We start from the raw sequence: 23,779 nt of genomic DNA, 5'->3' as shown, positions 1-23,779 counted from the left end.
GGTCGACCTCCCAATTTTGTGTCATCCACAAATTTGATAAGAAGCCCATCAATCCCATCATCCAGGTCATTAATAAAAATGTTGAAGAATACTGGCCCCAAGACAAGAACCCTATGGTACCCCACTAGTTATTGCTCTCCAACTCAATGTAGAGCATTAATACTCTCTGAGTTGTGGATCCACCTTAATGTAGTGCCATCTAAGCCAAACTTTAGCTGCTTGTCAATGAGAATGTCATATGGAACCTTGTCAAAAGCTTTGCTGAAATTGAGGTAGTTTATGTCCACAGCATTCCCTTGTCCACTAGAGTAGTTACCCTGTCAAAGAAGGAGACAAGATTTGTCTCACATGACCTGTTTTTGACAAAGCCATGCTGACTCTTAGGAATCACAGCATTGTCTTCAAGATGCTTACAAATGACCTGCTGTATTACCTGTTCTAACATCTTTCCAGGGATTGATGTTAGGTTCACTGGTTGATAATTAATGGGATTTTCTCCCACTTTCTTGAAGAGGAGGACCACATTTGCCTTCTCCAGTCCTCTGGCACCTCCCCAGTTCTCCCAGACTCCTTAAAGATAAATGACAGAGATCCTGACCACTCTTCAACCAGTTCCTTCCATATTCCAGGGTGTATTTCATCAGGCCCAGGGGACTTGAAGGCGCTCAAATTGGTTCAAAGTTCCTGTACCACATCCTTACTGATCTGCACACACCCTTGTTGTGTCTGCTCCCAGTCTATTCTACTTAACTCATCATTTCCTTTGGCTGTAAAGACAGAGGCAAAATAGGAGTTGAGTTCCTCTGCTTTCTCTTGGGCCTAATCTACACCAAGCAGGATATAGTGGTATGAAAGCGGTATATGTTATGTGTCAATGGGCCCCAACAGTTGTCAGTGCACTTCAATACCGCTATAAAGCAGTAGTGTGGCTCCTGCCTTTTATATACTGCTTTCATACCACTTTCATAGTGCAACAACCTGCTTGGTGTAGATTAGGCCTTAGTCATCTGTTAAGCAGCGAGCCCACCAACTCTGTTGTCCAATAATACAAGTCAAGATCGTTTCTTGCATCTTGCGTTTGGCAGAATTAGTCTTCCAACAAATATCTGGGTAATTGAAATCTCCTATAACATCCACTTCAGTTATCTGCTTTAGTAAACCTTCATCTAGCTCTTCTGACTGGTTTGGTGGTCTGTAGCAGACACCTAGCAAGAGATCCCTTTTATCTTAACCCAGTGGCTTTCAACTAAAGCTATGCCGAAAATTCCTCCCATAAGAATTTCGACCATTTTCATTCAATTTGATAGAAAAGAAATTGCTTCCGAAAAGAAATTCAAAGGAGTAGAAATTTCAGAGAAATTCTGATGGGTTTGGTTGAGATTTCTTGTGCATATCTTACTTATGAGATGGTTGAGGAGTGTGCATGGTTGTCCTATCTTTCATTGTATGATCATCTCTCTGACAACCTGTAGCTTCCTTGACTTCCTGGACTTTCTGCCCAGGGGAAGTCATCATGAATTTATTGCTCCCAGAAGGCCCTTTCAGATCAGGAGGTGTAGGCAGCCTGGGAGACTGTGGGGCAATGGTGAGAGATATAATAGAAAGAAAAATACGGACCGTACCTACTTCACAGTGGTTAGGGAAGGCAAAAACACTACCAACACACATTCAAAATATATTATAAACTGCCCTGAGAATTAGGCAGAAAAATGGAAGTCTTTCTCATAGGGAAAGAAAACTTTCAGGAAATTCCTGAGATTTTTCTTTTTTTACCTCCTAGAAATTAAAGGACACTTTTCAGACTTTTCTCAACATTTTGTTCATTATTTTTTTGTGGTGGCTGCATTCCCTCCCCTCAATGTCCTAGTGTGACAATAGGTACAAGCCTAATGTTCCACTGGTGGGATTCATCCCATCATGTTTCTGTAATTCCTAATATGTCATACTTTGCCTTGGTGGCTTATGACATCCAGCTTATTTTGCTTGTTTCCCATACTTTGTGCAGAGACATTTTAGATAATGGGTTAGAGACTCCCTGTATTCAGTCTCCTTTTCCCTTTATGCCTGCCCTTTGTTTCTTTGTTAAACTAGTAAGTTCCAATACATTTTGACTTCCATTACATATCAATTCATTACTCCCCAATGGTCTTATAACTCCCCTCCCTTGCATTCTAGTTTCAAGCCCTTCTGATCAGGTTAGCCATCCATCTTCCAAAGATGTGCTTTCCCTCCTTAGTGAGATTCCAGGTCATACAAGATGTCATTTTTGCCTCTGCAAAATTTGGTCCATGCACTTTAACCAGACTTATTTAGCAAGAAGCCAGTTCACAATTTCAAGCTTCCTGGGAGAAAAGCTTGTGTGAACCAAGCTTTGCATGCCAGGAGCCATTTCTGTGATCAAGACTGTGTGTCTTTTCCAGCAGCTGGAACCATGGAGACAGCTGCAATTGTGCAGAGATTTGGCAACATGATCTGGCTCAATAGTTAAAGTTTGCCAACAAGAGAAAGTTTCCACCATATCAGTTTTCATAGGGGGGAAATCCATACATTCATAATTTTTAATTAAAGAGATCTGTATCCAGATGGTGTTCATATTTCAATTTTTATTTCCCATTGAGCATTCTTTTTGGCCATCCATCCATAACTGTATGCTGCAATTGGGCATTAGCACGTTGTGGACTAGCCATCATTCGTCAGGCCCAAGACATTTTGCTGCCTGAAATGGACCTCAAATGGCAACCAGCACCACCCCGGCTCAGGCCACTACTTTAAAACAAAAGTAAAGATTGATCCCAGAGTCTGGCTTGCCGTTAGATGGTGAGACTTCTCCCCAAAGCCCCAGCACCTGATGCCATCCATCCCCAATTTCCATGCAAAGAGGGGCATGGAGTGAGTGGTTACTCTGTGCCTCTTTGTGCACAGAGAAAGGAGTCAGCAGTTGGCTTTGCTCGTCTCTTGCCATCTCAAAAGTATTGCTGTACCAGACACCTTTTCCTATCCTGGTCTGCCATGGGACCACCTGAAGCAATTCTCTTCACCTGTTGCACAATGTGATAGTAATTAACAGATTGCCTTAAGTTCTGCTTTTACGGATGGTTAATGAGGTCTGTCCATTTAAATAAAATCCAAGTGAAACTCAGGAAAAAAGGGGGAAAGAGGCAGAGTCCAGGCCAGTTTATTGTCTTTCAGCCAGGGGTTACAGTCTCGCTACCCACGTTAGTAGCCAATATAACACAGGAGGCCGGAGAATGCTCTTAATCTATTTACTTCCGATACTGCAGTATGGGGGTGCTCTCCAGTTCTACAAAATGGAGGCACCAAGAATAAAGGAATCTCACAGTATATCTAGGCCCTGACTACAAGAGAGTGTTAGGCCATAGCTAGACCTAAGGTTTAACCCTGGATCGTCCAGAGGTCAAACCTGTTCATCTAGGTGACACACAGGGGATCCAGTGCTCAGGCAGGGGCGAACCCTGGATGATCCCAGGATAAACCTTAGGTCTAGCTGTGGCCCTAGTCTCTTTCTAACCCTTCTATTGGTCAGTTCTAGATTAGCAAGTTAAGTTACATTCAATTTTCAAGTTAAGGTGCACAATCTCAATGAGTCATAGGTTACATTCGACGCTCCATTGGTTGAAAGTTTTTCCTTTTGTCTGCTACCACATGATGTCCACCATTAAGGAATGCAAATCTGGCATGTAGCCACCCTTTGGCAGAGAAGCCATCTTTAACCCTTGGCACATTACATTCTTAGGCAAGATGAAATCTCTTCCTGGCTCTATCAAGTGGAGCTGGAGTTCTGTGACAGTTGGACTCTATTAGGCCTCTGTTAACCTATTGGAGTGGTTCTGGACAAATTAAAAAAAAAGAGTTGATTTGTTCAAATTTCCCTGGACTGGAGTGTAACATCAGCAAGCCTGGCCTAGTGTTCTTCCACCATACCATTTGTATACTACCTATTCTAAGTAGAGGTCTTTTTTTATGCAGTTTCATTGAAAGTACCGTGCAAGACATTAAAAGTCTTGCACAGTACATTTTGACCTGACAGTGGTTACCATCCTGCACTATTTATTATAGCAATTTAAACCAGAGAAGGTCTATGCCTTAATAACTTTTAACGTAAGAAGAAAAATGTTTTACGACTAAAAGATGAGAGCAAGAAAAAAATAACACAAATGGGGGGGTATAATAGAGTGTCAATTTCAAATAATGTTACAAGAATGTTTCTGTAAGTTTATCGTTACGCCAGACTTGCAAAAGTAGTTCTTTTGCAAAAGTAGTTCTCTGTAGTTCTGGATGAGGTGGAAAGTTAAACGGTATGTAAAATCAAGACTAAAGAAAAGCTAGTGAATTTTTTGCCTACTGGCTCATGGTTTGTAACTCTGCTACCTTGCTCTAAGAGTTTTGCTATGTTGACTCAGCATTTAAACATGTAAAATTGCTGTTCATTAATGTGAGACTAATCAGATTGGTGCTGCACTCCCAAATTGTATGATTTTGTAATACAAATCTCAGCACCAATACGATGCATGAATATACAGTATTTTTGCCACCTAGTGGTAGTTTCAGATAATCAGTTTAACAGCTCAATCTTTATGCCTCAGAACAGAATTATAAGAAAGATGTGGCATGTTCCTGCAAAAGTTATGGACTTTTAAAACTGTGTATTTCAATAAGAGAGTTAAGCAGGTGCTTATATCCTCTTACATTTAAAAGATAATGAGACTATATGGGTGCAATCCTGTTGTATCCCTCAGGCATAGGGACCATACGGGTGAGCTTACCTGCTCAGCCTGCCACTTGCCCCTAGACTACCAGGCAATAACTTCAGAGTCTTTTCCTTGCTGGATTCCTTTATTACTAAAACCTCCTAGAACAGTGACACTCCAAAACCCTGTAGCAAGGCCCACACCACCAAGTGGCTGAAACAGAGGCCCCACCCAGGCCTTCGATGAGGACCTGGAGACTAGCAGCTACAGGCCTCTTAAAGGTATATACATCCACATATCACAAATCCTATGCATGTTGAGATGCGGGGAGGGAGAACTGAAACTCCCAGCATCCCCAGATAGCCATGCTGGCTGAGGCATGCTGGGAGTTGTAGGACTTTTTTTCTGTCTAAACGTGCATAGAATTGTATCCTGGCGTTGGCTGGATCATGCCTATAGCAATTATAGCCAGTGAGCAGCTCTGAGTGAAGTTAACTCTTAGGGTTTTATTGCAGATTATACAATAGCCCTAGGAATAAATATTTAGCTAGGTATTTGGGCCCCTATGGTGCATCTAAACGGACCAAGCGAAATTAGGCTACCTACTAACGGCAGAGAAATCGACCCTACTGAATTTGGCCTATTTTGCGGTAAGAGCTGCAAAAATTAGGAAGGAACAGGTTCAGGTGCCACCGTAGAAGTAGGATATGTATATTGCAGAAGATGTTTGTTGATGGGAGTAATTGCTGTATAGTGCACCGCAAACTGTAATTTTTTTATGTAATAATGTGCTTTAACATGTGTTTGGCTAAAACCCATTTAGGGTAGTCATGAATAAAATTTGGAACTGTTAGTATCATTTATAAAAATTACCACAACCTTTTTAAGACAACCCCTATTTCTTCTAGATAAGTGTTTTGAATTCATATCTACACCAGAGATGTGTAATAACGAATCCTTAACTGTTGCTGTCAAAGTCTCTCTCTCTCTCTCTCTCTCTCGTTTTTTTAAATGCTTAGCTGACATTAGACACAATCCTTCCTGTTCAGCTGTGAACTCCCTCACAGTCATTCAAAAAAGCAGCACATGAATTAAACAGGGGCTGTTTCTGTTTCTATCAGTTGATGGATACTATATTTGATTAAACCACCAGATTTGCTCTATATCATCAGCAAATCATATTTAAAGGGAAAACAATTTCATTACTATTTCCACAGGTAATGTGAAAAAGGCAGAATAGTAAGTTTCATGCAGCATTATATCCAAACAGAAAAATTATGAATTTTATAGAAGAGATGACTGGAAGTGGAGAGTTAACTTGGAGAAGCATAAAGCTAGGTTTACTAATAGATGGCTGTACCAGACCCATAGTACAAACATCTCACTATACCTCAGTGGTTCCTTCTCTCCATCCCTGTCCTCACAGACTAGTGACTGCAGAGGCCCAGGCTGTTGCACTTTTTGCGTTTCTGTACCTTAAGGAGGTGATACACAGGCTTCAAATGGGGCTGTTGTTGTTGTTGTTGTTTACTTGGGGCCCTCACGTCTGTCAGGTGCCTCATCTGCATCTTTACTTCAGCTGTCCTTTGCCCCATTTCTGTGCTTTAAAGTATGTTTGCTAGATCTGCAAATAGATCTCAAGTATGGTGGTAGGGGAGGGGGTGGGCCAGCAGCAACATAATGGTCACAAAGGCCTTGACAGCTCCCCCAAATAGGGGGAACAATACTCCTTCCCTAGGGTGAAGGGTTACAGCAAACAGGCAATATATTATCTTCTAGCTATCATAACTCCCACCCACACTGGCAAACCAGTTCAGGAAGTGGTGAACAGAGACACTTGCAGACATGGGGGTCATAATTAATGGTCATGCACAGATATGGCCCACAGAAACCTGAAGAACAGTTTCACAGGTTTAAAAGGTGAATTCCATGCCAAGGATAATTAGGAAGGAGACCAAAAATAAAGAGTGCCAATATTGTTAACTACCTAATACAAATCTTATGGTGCAGCCACACTTGGAATACTGGGTACAGGTTTCGTTGCCGAATCTTGGAAAGGATGTTGCAAATCAGGTGCAGAAAAGGGCAACCAAAATTATCAGGGGAGTGGAGCAAATTCCCTATGAGGAAAGGCTCCAGTGAATGGGGACTTTTAATTCTGAGAAAAAGACCACAGGTTTATAAAATTATGCATGGTGTGGAGAAAATGGAGAGGGAGAAGTTTTTCTTCTCATATAATACTAACACTCATGGTCACCCAATGAAGCTGAACAGTGAGAGACTTAGGAGAGACAAAGGGACACATACATAGTTGATGGCATTCATCATCACAAGATATGATGTTGGCTACCAGACTTCCTAGGGTGGCTTTAAAAGGTGAGTAGACGAATTCATGGAGGAAAAGTCTATCAGTGGCTACTTGTAATTATGGCCTCTAAGTTTCAGAGGCAATATGTCTTTCAGTACCGTATGCTGGGGAGTCATAATGGGACAGGATTAATGCCTTGCCTTGTTCATGGGCTTTCTGCGAGGCTACTGTGGGAAACAAAATTCTGAATTAGGTGGAACCTGGATCTGATCTGGCAGGGCTCCTTTTATACATTTAAAACTGGTAGAAATTTAGGTAACAGAAGCAGTTAGTCCAGTTCAAGTCTAAAGGAAGGAACATATATAAAAGGATTGTCTGAGATCAAAATAATCTGGTCAAAAGATGGGAAACGGTTATGAAAGGGAGTGCCAGAATTATAGAATACAAACAATTCAGGAAGCCATGGTTCAATCTGAACATGGGAAGGTATTAAAACACTAAGAAAAAGAAGAGTGAAAAATGAAGTGTTATGGGCATCAACAGAGAGGAGGGTGTATTTAGATTTTAAAGAAATATCCACATTAAATCTTTTAAAATGCAAATGCTATGCTATTGGCTGCATATATAAGAAACAGAAAGTTCAGTTATAGAACCAATGAAATCAGCGCAGGAGTCTTCACTGACGCCAGTAAATTAGGATTGCGTTCCAGCTTTATTCAATTAGTCAAACTAGTTTTGTAGTATTTGCAGAAAGATGTTTATTACGATCCTTCATTATTACAACAATTGTTGTATATGTTTGCCATGCCCTTGCAGTATTTTCAACAGGAAATATAAAAATGGTAACTATTCTGTAACTGGCTGATGTTCTTTCAGAAGAAAAGCTGAAGTACAGCTTCAAGTACAGCAGAGAGGAAAACGAAATATAAACTGTTCTTTCCAATAAGTTATTTCCAGTTTTCCACACTGTAAAATAATGTATTGGAAATAATTGCTTCTATTTTGTTTTTCTTCAAAGTGAGAATTACAACAACGGAGTGCAAAGGAAACCTAAACATGGAGTATCTATGAATTCTAATAAAAGCTGAACAGTTACCAGAAATAAAGATAGGGTGCACAAGATATTTGTTTGGAATTTTTATTTCTTTAAAATAATTCATACAAATGGATACAGTCACAAACATGATTTTAACCCAAAATATTGCTAGCCTACCACATTACCAGGAAGGAATCCATGTAGGCAATGAAATGCTGCTACTTTTCAGTAGTCTAGTGCCTCTCTCAATCTCTCTCTCTGCATCCCACCAATAATATATACTTTAACTGGTGACAAAAAGCATGATGCTTGTTTATACAAAACCTTTATTTGCACCTCAAAATCTCTTTGAAATGTCTTCATTCTGAAATAAGGGAAATTTGTGCCAAAATTAGGAGAAACTGTTTTTATTTTATTAAATTATTCTAAAAAATAAGACAAGAAGGTAGAAAAAACAATGCACTGTGTGGCGTAGAAAGAAAAATGGGAAAAATCGTTGTCCTGAGAAGTTCATCAACTGCCTCATTTTTTTGGGCATTTTTAAACATATAAAAACAAAGGATCTCAAATCTCAAAACTGGTTTGTCAAATGCCTCCCTTATGTGTTTTTTTTCTTGTTGACAACTAAGCAAACAAACCCTTGTTAATGTTCTAAAAACTGTACACAGACAAGTACATTCATGATATAATTAACTACTAACTTCTCTGGCTTAACAAAGAACCCATAGGACACAGAAACAGTGAATCAGGTCACTGGACAGGGACAAACTACATTTTATATGGAGGAATAAAGTTTTCAAATCTTCTTTCCATCTCCCACCGTTTCTCATTATACTGCATATTGGACCAGTTTCTAAAACATATATGGCCTCCTCATGTTCGTGGTTTTGCATCTATTCAAAGTCCAATTGATCTGCCACACACCTTCCGAAGTTGCAACCACCAATGTTGGGAATGATGTTCTCTTAGGCTACAATTGGTCACTTGGGTGGTCTCTATCAGCTTCTGGCTTGACTGTTTGGCCGGGGGAAGGAGCATGAGGAGGGTGGGCAACGGGTGGGAGCCCATGCGATAAGGACATGGCATTGGGGACTATTCCTTCTACTGCTGTGGGTATGCCAGGCGGAGCCACACTCACCACACCGGGAGGATACCTGCTGAGAAAGGGGAAAGAGGACTCTTTTGATACCTCAGTATTTGAACTGAAATGTGTTAACAGCAGTTTGAATAAGTCTTCATCCTGAGATTGCACTTCACGATACCAGCTCATTGTCAGTTCGTTGATGGACATCAGGTGAAATTGTTTCCAGTGGGCAAGAGAACCCCACAAACCTGAGGACTGTTTCTCAGTGACAGATTAAGCAGGAGTGGATGGAAACTGCAGCTGCAGCTTCATTCTTACTTACCTGTATGCAGCACCGTTAAGCTCTGGATGGACAACTCCTGGATCCATGCTGGCCCAATGCGTAGCAGCAGTCAAATGTTCTTTGTTGACACAGTTTTTCAGACTGTCTGGAATACGACCTAGTAAACACACACAGTGTAAGCAAACGCAGTATGTGCAACAAATACTGAACTAAAGACAAAACACATACATAGGAAAATGCATGGTCAGCTCTCTTTAGCCACAATTGACACCATCATCACCATTGTGCGATTTCTCTCCATTTTTTTTAAAAAAAATCAGATTTTTTCCTAAAATTTGTCATCTCCCCCCCCCCCCCTGTTATTCCCCTCTGTTAATGCTATGTAGAACATTTTAGGGGCAATTACTTATTACTACCTATTATTTATTTATTTATTTTAAAAAAGTGATAAAGTGTTGTTCTGGATCAGAAGTACAGACTAGGATTGTTCCCCCCCCCTTTTAATTAAACATGTGGCTAAAATGGCAGTGACTGGAAAGTTTTATTATTATTATTATTTAAACTGTATTTGCTAATATTTTTAAAACAAAATTCTAAAATGTAGCTGTAAAAGCATTTTACTGCCAATTAAAAGATCAGGTAAACAACCTAGCCAGGCTATAAAATGGTGCCCGCCAAAACATTCTAGTGAATGTGTGCTGAGTTGTGATAGTTCACGTGTCTGATACATCACTGCCCACGTCAAAATCATGTCTTTTAAAAAAGAGGCCAAAGAAGCAGTTCTGTGTAGTTTATGCTACTCTTCTATTCTCAAAAACATTAGACTTACTGCAGTAAAAAAAGAAGATTGAATCAGAACTGGAAAAAGCAGGGGAGAATGAAAAATGATGATTTTTGGCAATCGCCCTTCTCCCTCATAAACTCCTGAAATTCTGCAAGCCCGGATGTGCAAGTGTGTGCACAATCATGACTGGTGCAGTAATTAATAGTAGTTGTTTGATCATGATAATCTTATGTTACTCAGTATTTCATTTCATTTCATTTCTTAAAGCTGCCTGGCAGTTAACCATCAAAAGCAATCTAAGAAGAACTACATCAGTTTCACCATGAAGAAAGTTATTTCTTAGTAAGGGACCAAAGGACACACACAAAATTGACTTCTTCCTTGTTATACAGCCACCATTCAAATTGTGAACCATGTTTTCAGTGTGATCAGTTAAGAACACAAGAACCACCTTGCTGTATCCGACTAAAGGCTTATCCAGTACAGCATTCTGTCCCCAAAGAAGCCAACCAGATGTCTCTGGGAAGCTCATGAGAGGAGTGGAATAGCATGCTCCCTCCCACCACTCAAGTTTCCTAATAACTGGTATTAAGAACCATACTGCTTCTGACACTGGAGGGAAGACATAGCCATCATGACTAGTAGACACTGATCGCCTTATCCTCCATGAATTTAACTATAGCCATCGAACTTGGTGGACATCACTACATCTTGAATTCCATTGCTTAAATACATGCTGTGTGAAGAAGTCCTTTCTTTTATCTGTCTTGAATCTCCCATTACTCAGCTTCATGGAATGACCCCATTAGTTGCTATTGTCCTTGACATGGGAGTCCTAGATTGTGTTCAGCCATGAAGTCCCATTGGGAGCACAGCCACCTTCTGTCCCCACTTTTCAAGTAATAACAAACGTAATTTGGGAAGAGGAAATGAGAGAGAGAGAGAGAGAGAGAGAGAGAGAGAGAGAGAGAGAGAGAGATGCAGATGGAATATCACTTTCCCCATTAGAATTGTACTTCAATGTCAACATTTAGTAGTGCTGTACTTTAGTAGACATTATTCTAAGCCAGTTTAGTGTTCCCTGTACTACTAAGGATCCAAGAATCAATATTGTTCATTGAGCCAAGGAAACAGTCACTGGCCAAGTTCACATGATCAAACAACCCATGGTTAACAAACCTTGGGTTGTTTGTGAGCGAACGTGCTGACTCCCACCCACTTCCACTTTCTGAAATAACCCAGGAATGCCATTCCTGGGCTGTTGTCATGGCATGCAAACCTGGCACTTTGGGTTGTTTAGGGTTAAATAACACAGTTTTAATGGTTCCCTGTTGGGTTAAAACTCTGGGTTGTTAACCCTAAACAACTCAGAGTGCCAGGTTCATACTTCATGACAACAACCTCGGTTGTTTGGGGAAGCTGCTTTAAAGCAGAAGCGGCAAGGAGACAACATGCTTGAACTTGCTCAGTTTCGCATGGCCACACCAATTCCTGGGTTGCTTTATCTTGCTGTTATGTGCAAACCAGCTGTTGAAAAAACACATAAGATAGGGTGACCATAGGAAAAGGAGGACAGGGCTCCTGTGTCTTTAACAGTTGTTTAGAAATGGGAATTTCAGCAAGTGTCATTTGTAGGCATGCAGCAACTGGTGAAATTCCCTCTTCATCACAACAGTTAAGGCTCCCGGAGCCCTGTCCTCTTGACCATATGAAATATCCTCTTGACCATCCTCTTGACCTCCTGCAGCTTTAACTGTTGTGATGAAGAGGGAATTTCACCACCCACCGCAAGCATACAAACGACATCTGCTGAAATTCCCTTTTCTAAATAACTGTTAAAGACACAGGAGCCCCTGTCTTCCTTTCCATAAGGTCACCCTACATAAGACGATGTGGCCAGCACCTGTGATGGCTCTCCGGATCTCCCGTGCTGCTTCCTCCCGCATCTCTATCGAGGCTTGTTCACTGTACCAGGCAGCATGTGGAGTACAGATCAGATTTGGTGCATCCTTCAGAGGACCCTGACTAAAGCTGAGGGAAAAGACAAAGAAGCTATTATATCTTCCTGAATAGAGGCTTTTGTGCATGTATTAAAAATAACTGTGTACAATGAAAAGTGAACTGCATTCTTGTGTCCTGAGATTTAGAACATTCATTTCTGCCCATGGTGTGCTAATGGGCCAGTCAACCTTTAAACCAGGGGTTGGAAACTTCAGGAAGTCTGGAGGCCATTTTCCCCACCCACCAGGCCACCCTCTGTGGGTGCCATAAAATAAAAATAAATTTTAAAAATGGAGTCCACATTGGCATGGTATGCCAAAAGAACCAAAACTAGTTTGTTTGCATAGTTAGCATGTTTGGTGCTCCATAGCAGCTAATGGTAACAAGAACAACTTCATTTGAGGCTTTATACTGGGGTGAAAGGGCCTGGCAAATTTTTCTGTGCTGCATCTCTAAAGTAGTGAAAGAGGATAAAAGAATCTATTCCTCACAACCTCCCGTTTCAGTTGTCTTCATGTGTGTGGGCCTGTTATGTCCCCAAACATGACATCTGAATATACTACTACAGGCCCATAGGAAACAGAATGCTATGCAGAGAGCTTTGTGTGAGTTCTACCTGGAAATATGCCTGTTGCCTTGGTGGGTTTCACAGAACCACTGATTTCCCATTGATTAGAAGTGAGACTGACCTGGTTTGAACAACATGGCATAGCTCATCGTCACTTATTTAACCCACAGTCAGCCTTGGAGCCAATGGGTGACACTTTGCATATCCAGCCCCTACTTAGGGATTCTTGTGTGATACGAATCTGATGTGTGGGTTATATGAAGATTAAACAACCCTCACGGAACCCATGGTCTGTTCTAGAATTACATGGGGGTTGTTTAACTCTTGCGTAACCCATGTTCACTAGGTTTGCGCAACACAACCGCTGAGCGAGAATAGGACATGCAAACTGGCAAACCAACCCAGTGAGTTGAACATGCTGCTACCTAAGCCAGCAGCTGCAAAACTATACAAAGGTCTGGCCATTAGCGGTGTATATCTGTACTTGATTTGATCAATTATTTTTTCCTTTCTAATAAACAACAGAGGACAATTTTTCTTTCTTTTCTAAGCCACTATTTATTCTGCGTAATCCAGAAGTTCACAGAGATGTATTGTTCCAAAAAGAGGAGCTTGGCAGTTATGCAAGGTACATGGAACACTCTTAAGAAGGACCATATAAATGTTAGACATCCTTATTGAGCAGGGATCGTTTTGTTGTTGTGATGGACTAGGCATCCATTTCTTTCGTAGTCAAGAAGCACAATCACCTGAATGGTTCTGACTCATGTACATCCAACGCTGCCCCTCGTATCCTGCCTTCCTTCAGAGCTTGTGCAAGTGCTTTTTCGTCTACAAGGCCTCCCCGGGCTGTGTTCACAAGGAAGGCCCCTTGTCGCATCTGCAGGAAGTTAAAATGTTGAAGCACAAAGTAACCCATGAAATAAAATCCGTGTGGCAGAACCCTATGCTGAAAGGAACCATCTGTGATTACAGAAATCCACAGAAAATGGGCCACCTCCTTAAGCAATGGGAAATATCACAAAATGTCTTTTATAAGTGAGTTTCTCACCACTGCATCTTTAAAAGATATCAATATCTAAGTCAAACAGACAAAACTGCACTTTTATTATGGGTAAACTGAACTAAGCTGAAGGAAAAATTGAGTATCAAACAGACTCATTTTTGCATTTGAAACATGTATTGTAGATACTGGGGAAACGTTTCAGAAAATGCCATTTAAAACACTTTTCATCTAGTTAACATGATTTTAAATTTATGTTGAAAGTCTGACTACAAATGAGGAAATTCAAGGATTAATCATTGAAGAACTGCCATGGCCGTGTCTAGGAGAAATGTGGGGAAAGGTTTATACTGTTTTCTTTAACTTTCACAAGCAATTGCACTATTTTAAAAAGTTTACAGAAATTTCTAAAAATGAATTGTGTGAAATTTAAGCACCAGTTAAAATGTGTTTGCTTATTGATGCAAGTCTGTAGCTTAACTTTCTACTTGCTGTAACATATCAATGTGAGAACAATAGAAACATTATATGTTTTCCACATATTACAGCAAAGCAGTCAATGTAAAAATACTAAGGAACATATTAATAACTTATCAGAACACCTTTACATTACACCTTTAGTAAAATGAGAATTTTCCAGGTCGCTAACAATTGGTTTAAATAGATTTGCTATTTCACCAGTAACTACTTAGGATTTTATAAACTTGCAAGACAATGTGTCTTTTTACCTTTATATTTCTTTTGATTCTATGCATACTGTAAATACATATTTGGAGCGTACATACTAGATTTATTCATCTCATAAATTATATTAACATTTTCCACAAATGACCAGACTTAAATGTTGAGATTTGTTGCTTGTTGAAACTAGTGATGGGCAGTACCAGACTTAAGGAGAATTTTCACAAGATCATGTATAGATGGTATATGTCTCCCTTAAAATGAGCAAAAATGTACAGTGGTTGTTTGGGAGACTGTTGGAAATGTGAAGAACAAGAAGGAACTTTTTAACATTTATGTAAAAAAGCAAAATCTTTTTGGACCCAGATTCACTTGTCAATGCAAAAAATATTAAAGACAAATATACAAATGAAACCAGAAACATTTTTTGCTGGGACTTATGGATGATGATCAACATCCATAAAAAAGGAAGAACATTGTTTTTGTACATGACAACAGCTGCCAGACTCCTCTATGCACAATACTGGAAAAATGCACAAGTGCCCTCAACGGAGGAATGGCTGCTTAAGGTTTTGGAGCTGGCGGAGATGGCTACACTCACGGCACTAGTAAGAGAAAAATCAACAACCTCATTCGTATTGGCCTGGAAACCTCTGATAGAGTATATACAAGAGTTGCAAAAAATGATGTATTTGTCTGTGGTTTTTACATATAATCTGTGGATCGGCTAAAGTAAAGTTACTGATAGCCTATATGTCTGACATAAAGATTGCCTCAAATGGAATATGGCCTTATATGTTTTGCGTATGTGTTTTTAATAAATGTATTGTATTGTATTGTTAGTTAAGTGTGTGATGTTCTGCTGTTTTCTTTCTTTGCTTGTCTTTTTTTATGCAGAACACATCATGCGACGTGCTGGGCTTGACGAATCCAAGGCTGGAGTTAAAATCGCAGGAAGAAACATTAACAACCTCAGATATGCAGATGACACCACTTTGATGGCTGAAAGCGAGGAGGAGCTGAGGAGCCTTGTGACAAAGGTGAAAGAAGAAAGTGCAAAAGCCGGGTTGCAGTTAAACCTCAAAAAAACCAAGATTATGGCAACCAGCTTGATTGATAACTGGCAAATAGAGGGAGAAAACGTGGAGGCAGTGACAGACTTTGTATTTCTGGGCACAAAGATTACTGCAGACGCCGACTGCAGCCAGGAAATCAGAAGACGTTTACTTCTTGGGAGGAGAGCAATGACAAATCTTGATAAAATAGTTAAGAGCAGAGACACCACATCGTTAAAGCAATGGTATTCCCCGTAGTAACCTATGGCTGCGAGAGCTGGACCATAAGGAAAGCTGAGCGAAGGAAGATAGATGCTTTTGAACTGTGGTGTTGGAGGAAAATTCTGAGAGTGCCGTGGACTGCAAGAAGATCAAACCAGTCCATACTCCAGGAAATAAAGCCAGACTGCTCACTTGAAGGAATGGTATTAAAGGCAAAACTGAAGTACTTTGGCCACATAATGAGAAGACAGGATACCCTGGAGAAGAGGCTGATGCTAGGGAAAGTGGAAGGCAAAAGGAAGAGGGGCCGAAAAAGGGCAAGATGGATGGATGATATTCTGGAGGTGACAGACTTGACCTTGGGGGAGCTAAGGGTGGCAACGGCCGACAGAAAGCTCTGGCGTGGGCTGGTCCATGAAGTCACGAAGAGTCGGAAACGACTGAACGAATAAACAAAACAAAAAAAGAAAACAATAAAATTGTTAAAACCAAAAAAAGAAAGAAAAAGAAACTAGTGATGGGCGAATTTACCATAAGTGAAATTATTTACTCGGAAAATAACAAATTAGTCCATGTGAACTCAGATGAGAGCTCTCCTTTAACACGAACTCCTGTTCTGCATTTATGCAGAGGCACAATACCAAGGTACATCTTGGGAAAAGCCGTTTGGAATTGCAGAGTGCAGCCTGATGTCAAACATCACCACATTATGCCCCCTTTCTGACTGGTTGTTTTCACATGGCCTGCCTGTGTGATGTGATACTTACTCACCGTTCCCAATTGCCAGTATGAAGATGGACCCTAGAGTCCTCCTCCATGAGGAGTCAGAAGCAACTAAGGAGATTGCTTCAAATTATTATTATTATTATTATTATTATTATTATTATTATTATTTATTTATTTATTTATTTAAATAGCACCATTAATGTACATGGTGCTGTACAGAGTAAAACAATAAATAGCAAGACCCTGCCACATAGGCTTACATTCTAATAAAATCATAATAAAACAATAAGGAGGGGAAGAGAATGCACCAAACAGGCAGTATAAAAGTCAGAACAAGTCAAGTTTTAAAAGCTTTAGGAAAAAGAAAAGTTTTTAGCTGAGCTTTAAAAGCTGCGATTGAACTTGTAGTTCTCAAATGTTCTGGAAGAGCGTTCCAGGCATAAGGGGCAGCCGAAGAAAATGGACAAAGCCGAGCAAGGGAAGTGGAGACCCTTGGGCAGGTGAGAAACATGACATCAGAGGAGCAAAGAGCACGAGCGGGGCAATAGTGTGAGATGAGAGAGGAAACTCTGGGGGGGATTCCAGGTGGTAGGACAACTGAAAATTTGGGGAGGGGAATCCATGTGCTACTTTACAGTGCATGCTCTGAATTCCAAACTTAAAAGCAAATTTGTAATATATCAGTACAGGCTCACTACAAAGGTGAACATTACGAACAGATCAAGTTTCAACCAATGAGCTGAAATTCAGCAACACCATTACTTGAAACCCAATTAACTGAAGACCCAGACAGCTGTAAAGACCAGTTCACGTATAGCATATGGCCAGAGCAAGAAATCATGCTTTGTGGTACAAGTCATGAAATACCTCCAGAGATATTTAAAAGGAAATAGAGGACCCATGGAATCGATGTTAGAGCAACATCTTGTGGTATCTTAAAGATTAATTGCATATTTATACCAAAAGGTGCACCACACCTTTCTATATTGATTATAATTCAAATAGACAAATAAGAAAGCAACCATTTAAAGAAATGGCAATACAAGCTTTTATAAATGAATCAAATATAAAATATTACAATATGTTATAATACCATAGAATCATAGAATAGCAGAGTTGGAAGGGGCCTATAAGGCCATCAAGTCCAACCCCTTGCTGAATGCAGGAATCCACCCTAAAGCATCCCTGACAGATGGTTGTCCAGCTGCCTCTTGAAGGCCTCTAGTGTGGGAGAGCCCACAACCTCCCTAGGTCACTGGTTCCACTGTCGTACTGCTCTAACAGGAAGTTTTCCCTGATGTCTAGCCGGAATCTAGCTTCCTGTAACTTGAGCCCGTTATTCCATGTCCTGCACTTTGGGATGGTCGAGAAGAGATCCTGGCCCTCCTCTGTGTGACAACCTTTCAAGTATTTGAAGAGTGCTATCATGTCTCCCCTCAATCTTCTCTTCTCCAGGCTAAACATGCCCAGTTCTTTCAGTCTCTCTTCATAGGGCTTTGTTTCCAGACCCCTGATCATCCTGGTTGCCCTCTTCTGAACACACTCCAGCCTGTCTGCATACTTCTTAAAGTGTGGTGCCCAGAACTGGACGCAACACTCTAGATGAGGCCTAACCAGGGCTGAACAGAGAGGAACCAGTACCTCATGCGATTTGGAAGCTATATTAATGCAGCCCAAAATAGCATGTGCCTTTCTTGCAGCAATATTGCACTGTTGGCTCATATTCAGCTTGTGATCTACAACAATTCCAAGATACTTCTCGTTTGTAGTATTGCTGAGCCAAGTCTCCCCCATCTTGTAACTGTGCATTTGGTTTCTATTTCCTAGATGTAGAACTTGGCATTTATCCCTATTAAATTTCATTCTGCTGTTTTCAGCCCAGCACTCCAGCCTATCAAGATCACTTTGAAGTTTGTTTCTGTCTTCCAGGGTATTAGCTATCCCACCCAATTTTGTGTCATCTGCAAATTTCATAATTGTTCCCTGCACCTGCTCCTCCAAATCATTAATAAAAATGTTGAAGAGCACTGGGCCCAGGATTGAGCCCTGTGGTATCCCACTCGTTACCTCCCCCAGTTTGAGAAGGTACCATTGATAAGTACTCTTTGAGTCCGATTCTGTAGCCAACTGTGGATCCACCTAATAGTTGTTCCATCTAGCCCACTTTTAGCTAGTTTGTTAATCAGAATATCATGTGGTACTTTGTCAAATGCTTTGCTGAAGTCAAGATATATTACGTCGACAGCGTTCCCACAGTACACAAGGGAGGTTACCCGATAAAAAACTGAGATCAAATTAGTCTGACAGGATTTGTTCCTGACAAATCCATGTTGGCTTCTAGTAATCGCTGCATTGTTTTCAAAGTGCTTACAGATTGACTTCTTTATAATCTGCTCCAGAATTTTCCCAGGGATGGATGTCAGACTGACTGGTCTGTAGTTCCCAGGTTCCTCCTTCTTGCCCTTTTAGAAGATAGGGACAACGTTAGCCCTCCTCCAGTTGTCCAGCACCTCACCCGTCTTCCATGTTTTCACAAAGATAATCGACAGTGGTTCTGAGAGTTCTTCGGCTAGCTCTTTCATTACTCTAGGATACAGTTTATTGGGCCCTGGAGATTTGAACTCAAAGAAATTAGGTGTTCCTTGACCATTTATTTATCAATCTCAAACTGCAATCCTGTCCCCTCAACTTGTGCTTCACTTTTTCCAGGGGGGTCATAGACCCGCTTTTGGGAGAAGACTGAGCCAAAGTAGGAATTGAGCACTTCAGCCTTTTCTTTGTCATCTGTTATTAATTTGCCATCCTAATTAAGCAGTTGAACCACCATTTCTTTCCTCTGTCTTTTACTACTCACATATCTGAAGAAAGCCTTTTTATTGCTTTTAGCATCCCTCGCTAATCTCAGCTCATTCTCAGCTTTAGCCTTCCTGACGCCATTTCGGCACTTCTGAGCCACATGTCTGTACTCTTCTTTTGTAGCCTGGCCTTCCTTCCACTTCCTATATGTATCCTTTTTTTGTCTTCAGGTCATCTCTAAGCTTTTTGTGGAGCCACATTGGTTTCTTCTGTTGTCTTCTATCTTTTTCCCTTGTTGGAATTGTTTGTAACTGTGCCTTTAAAATTTCCTTTTTTAAATACTCCCACCCATCCTGCACTCCTTTTCTCATTAGGCTCACTTACCATGGGACCTTACTTATCATAGTTCTTAGTTTATTAAAATCAGCTTTCCTAAAATCCAGAGTATGCATATGGCTACACTCAGCTTTTGCTTCCTTTATAATCAAGAATTCAAGTATCACATGGTCACTTTCCCCCAGAGTTCCCGTAACTGCCACTTTATCCACTAAGTCATCCCTATTGGTCAATATCAAGTCAAGGATTGCCGATCCTCTAGTTCCTTCCTCCACTTTCTGTAGGAGAAAGTTATCACCCACACATGTCAGGAATTTCTTGGAAGGGCCGCTTTTGGCAGTATTTGTCTCCCAACAGATATCAGGGTAATTGAAGTCCCCCATCACTACTACATCACACTTCCTTGAAACACTTGCAATTTGTTTCTCAAAAGCTTCTCTTTGTTTGGGTGGTCGGTAGTAGACTCCGATTATCATGTTCTTTTTATTCCTTGCCCCATTTATTTTAATCCAGATGCTCTAGATGGGGCTCCCAGTCTGATCCGCCTGTATTTCTGTGCAGGGATAGGTATTTTTAACATATACTGCAACTCTGCCTCCCTTTCTATTTTATCTGTTCTTTTTGAACAAGTTATATCCTTCACTTGCTATATTCCAGTCATGGGAGTCATCCCACCAATTTTCAGTTATACCTATCAAGTCGCATTTGCCTTCATGTAAAAAGAGTTCAAGTTCATTCTGTTTGGTTCCCATGCTCTGGGCATTAGTATATAGACATCGAAGACCATGTGTTTTATAGTCTGGCTTTGTTCCTACATTGTTGTGGACACTATTTTGGGGCACTATTGGAGCTGTTCTCTGTACTGTGGTGCATTGGCCTTCATCCATTGTTGCCTTGAAGTTTACATCTCCCACCCCCGTAATATCATATATTTTAATCAAATATAAAATGCATTTATACTTGATTAATATCCTGCTCTATCCCACAGGCTCATAGTGGCTTACAGCTGTTTCCCTGAATGTCAGTAGTTCTGTTACCTAGGGGTTCACAATCTCTTTTAAAAATCAACATGTCCTGAAAATGCCTGCCAAAATAAATTATTTTCCCACCTTATCTAAAAATGGACAATGAGGGGCCTAGCGACAACTCCACATTCTGGGCTCCACATCCTAAAAGACCCCATCTCTTGCCTCCCGCCACCACACCTGCCATGAACGTAGGGCCTCAACAGTGGAATGGAATTCTCAGAGAGGACCCGACAGGAGAAGGACATTTTTAAGGTGTTGTGGTAGAAGCTTACAGACTAGACCCCACTTTATCAGCTGAATGGTCTGGAAGTCAGACCTCAGGGGAGCCACTGCATAATGAAGCTGTTAGATCTTGACAATTCTGCAGGACAAAGATGGAAAAGGGTTATTTCCATTAGTGGGGATGCGCTTCTGATTTTCTGAGATCAATGCACATGCAAAGTTATGGCTCTAAATACTTTGGGCAATTGGCAAATATTTCAGTCAAAGCCCAAACTTCTTTTGTGTTCTATCCTTCACAACCAATCTTCCGCATTCCCCAATTTTTTTAAAAAAAGTGCAGGGGTGGGTGTGTTGAGTTTGTGAGTGTTAGTGCTGAACACAAGGGGGCACTAGCCACTCATTACACAAAAGTATTCTATGAATTATGTGCAGAAATGTTCACACAGTGCAATTTTTCAGCTTTAACAGGTAACTAAAGATCAGTGCTGTAAGTCACGACAGCAGGATATATTGTTCCCTCGCCAAGTAGAACCTGCTGATCAAACAAAACAAAAGGCAAAAATGATCTTGGTATGAATATACATATTTGGATGGCAAAACTGTCAGGAACATTGTAAAAATATATCTGCAACTTGAGGATAATGATACTGCCCTGCCTTGCAGGGCTGTTTTAAGGACTTCTAAGATAATATCCACAAAGTGTTTTGAGCACTCAAAAAATGCTATATAAAAGCAGCTTATTATTCTCATCTAGTCTGACAGATACTTACCTGTTTAATGGTGAAGTCATTGATAAGATGATGATTGTGTTCGTTTAGGCTGCAGTGGAGAGTGACACAGTCACTGTGAAACAGCAGGTCCTGCAAAGTGCTCACCCGCTGAAGTCCAAGAGCACGTTCAATGCCATCTGAGAGGTACGGGTCATAGAAAATGACATTGAAGCCAAAGGCCTTTGCACGAAGCGCCACTGCTTGCCCAACTCGTCCTGAAAAAGAGGTTTTTTACAGAAATGAAATCAGGCAGATGTAAAGCAACCTACTACGGATGCAATGCTAAACTATGATTTAGCTGAATGTACAAGAGCTTTCGGCTGGTACGCTCCTCCTTCCCCCCTCTTAGTTTGATGGTGCTACAAGGCGATCAGAAGCTTTCATTTTTCTTTTCAGCTAACTGTGGTATGGTAAATCTTTAAAATGGTTTAGGTAAACAAGTTGGGATTTTAAACCATGTTTTGAACGTGGTTTACTCTAAACCATAGTTAACACTGATCACAATTTGTGTCAAGGCTGCCTAAAGCTGTGCATTGTATTTGGAATAAATCTCTTGGATGAGAGAAGACTGGAAAAAATAAACAGAAACGTTGCCCAGATGGAACTTCATACTGATCAGTTTTATTCTAATCAAAATGGGAGTACAATTTTAAGTGTTGTAATTACAGAGTATTGACTGATGCATTTATTTATTTATTTATTTATTTATTTATTACATTTCTATACCACGCAATAGCCGGAGCTCTCTGGGCGGTTCACAAATGCTTTGTCAAGATCCCCAATAAAATCAGTGGAGATGCATGACAAAACGCTAGTAAAGATGCTTAACTTAAAAACAAACTCACCCTGCAAATAAGATTCAACATGACAATCTCTAGCACCCATAACTCAGTCCTAGTAGGAAACAAAATCCGATAATTCTTCCTTGCTGGCATACCTAAGCCAATAATGCCCAGGGTCTCCCCTCTGATTCTTGCAGCTCCAGAAGCTACTTCCCGGATCTGCTCCACACTCTGCACTCTTGTGCCTTCTCGCAAAGCCTGATGAAGCCAGGTGGTTCGTCTGTACAGGTTCAAGATGTGGCACATTGTGGAGTCTGCTGTCTCTTCTACTGATGCAGCTGGTACGTTACAAACTGCAATCCCTTAAATAACACAGGGCAATGAGTGAGATTCCATACAGTCCCATTACAAACTCTCCCCCATCCACCTACCTACCCTCCCTCAAAAGTAACTCTGGGAAGTCAATAGGTTCAAAGCCAAGGCCGTTCACCTAGAGCTGAAGCACTAGATAGATTGGCCTTGCTGGATCCAGAGCAAGTTAATTACACTAAGATCATATTAAAATCAAGGGGATTTGTCACGATTAACTTCTCACACAGATTTCAATGGGATCCAACACAGTGTTGCCCCCTCCAACCCAGCGTACAATTACCTCTGCATGAGGTTCTTCATCAGAATAGAAGGAATCCATTTTACTATAAAAGTAACACTTCATGATTAAACTAAAAAACAACTTGATACTTCTAAACATTCAAAATAACTACATGGAGTCAGCTTCAAAATGGACATCCTCAAATTTCACAGTAACGCAAACTGTGTCTGCTTGGTGCCTAACTTTCAGATTTTTACTTTGCCTCACAACATTTTTACTCTCAAAAAACATGCCTTTTCAAACATAGTCACAGAACCCAGGCTGTCATTCTAAAACACTGAATACATAAAAAACTGCAATAGTATACAAAGCTTCAATATTCCTTTTAAAGGGAATGTAGGGCTATAAGGGCTGCTTTTGATTTCTACCCGGTATGTTCAGTTGTGCACTGTATTTATATGCACAATGCAGAAATCATATGGCTTGAGCTGTGGTAGAGGTTTCAGAGTTAAGTCAGAAATAGATGTGGCACAAATTTAGCATCACTTAAAATTCCCAGTATCAGTTACTGTATAATCCTATACATGTCTACTGAGAAGTAAATACCACAGGGTTCAATAGGCCTTACTCCCAGGTAATTGGGTATAGGCCTGGAGCCTAAGGGCGTAACCCTATGCATGTTTAGACAGGAAAAAGTCCTACAATTCCCAGTATGCTATGGTTGGTTTAAATGAACTTTCAGTTACTAGAAGTCAAATGTTCGGTTGGTTGGTGTAGGACAAAGACAACTCTT

General features: G+C 40.6%; 1 protein-coding gene across 7 annotated transcripts in view; it reads right to left on the bottom strand.

Moving 5' to 3' along the window:
- Positions 1-8,141: 8,141 nt before the first annotated feature.
- The window catches only part of CTBP1 (C-terminal binding protein 1), a 426,424-nt gene continuing 410,786 nt past the window's right edge, over positions 8,142-23,779 (bottom strand). For 6 of the 7 annotated variants that reach the window (XM_063125925.1, XM_063125927.1, XM_063125931.1 and 3 more), the window contains 6 exons: positions 22,550-22,756; positions 21,613-21,827; positions 13,523-13,653; positions 12,108-12,235; positions 9,460-9,577; positions 8,142-9,210 (listed from right to left, as the gene is read on the bottom strand). In XM_063125925.1, coding sequence (XP_062981995.1) covers positions 9,024-9,210; positions 9,460-9,577; positions 12,108-12,235; positions 13,523-13,653; positions 21,613-21,827; positions 22,550-22,756 — 986 coding nt within the window. In that variant the 3' untranslated portion in view covers positions 8,142-9,023. The remainder of the gene's footprint in view (positions 9,211-9,459; positions 9,578-12,107; positions 12,236-13,522; positions 13,654-21,612; positions 21,828-22,549; positions 22,757-23,779) is intronic. The other variant, XM_063125926.1, reaches the window with a different exon arrangement.

This window comes from Elgaria multicarinata, chromosome 5 (assembly GCF_023053635.1).
Source record: "Elgaria multicarinata webbii isolate HBS135686 ecotype San Diego chromosome 5, rElgMul1.1.pri, whole genome shotgun sequence".
Classification (NCBI taxonomy): domain Eukaryota; kingdom Metazoa; phylum Chordata; class Lepidosauria; order Squamata; family Anguidae; genus Elgaria; species Elgaria multicarinata.
This window is presented reverse-complemented; position numbering and strand designations above follow the sequence as displayed.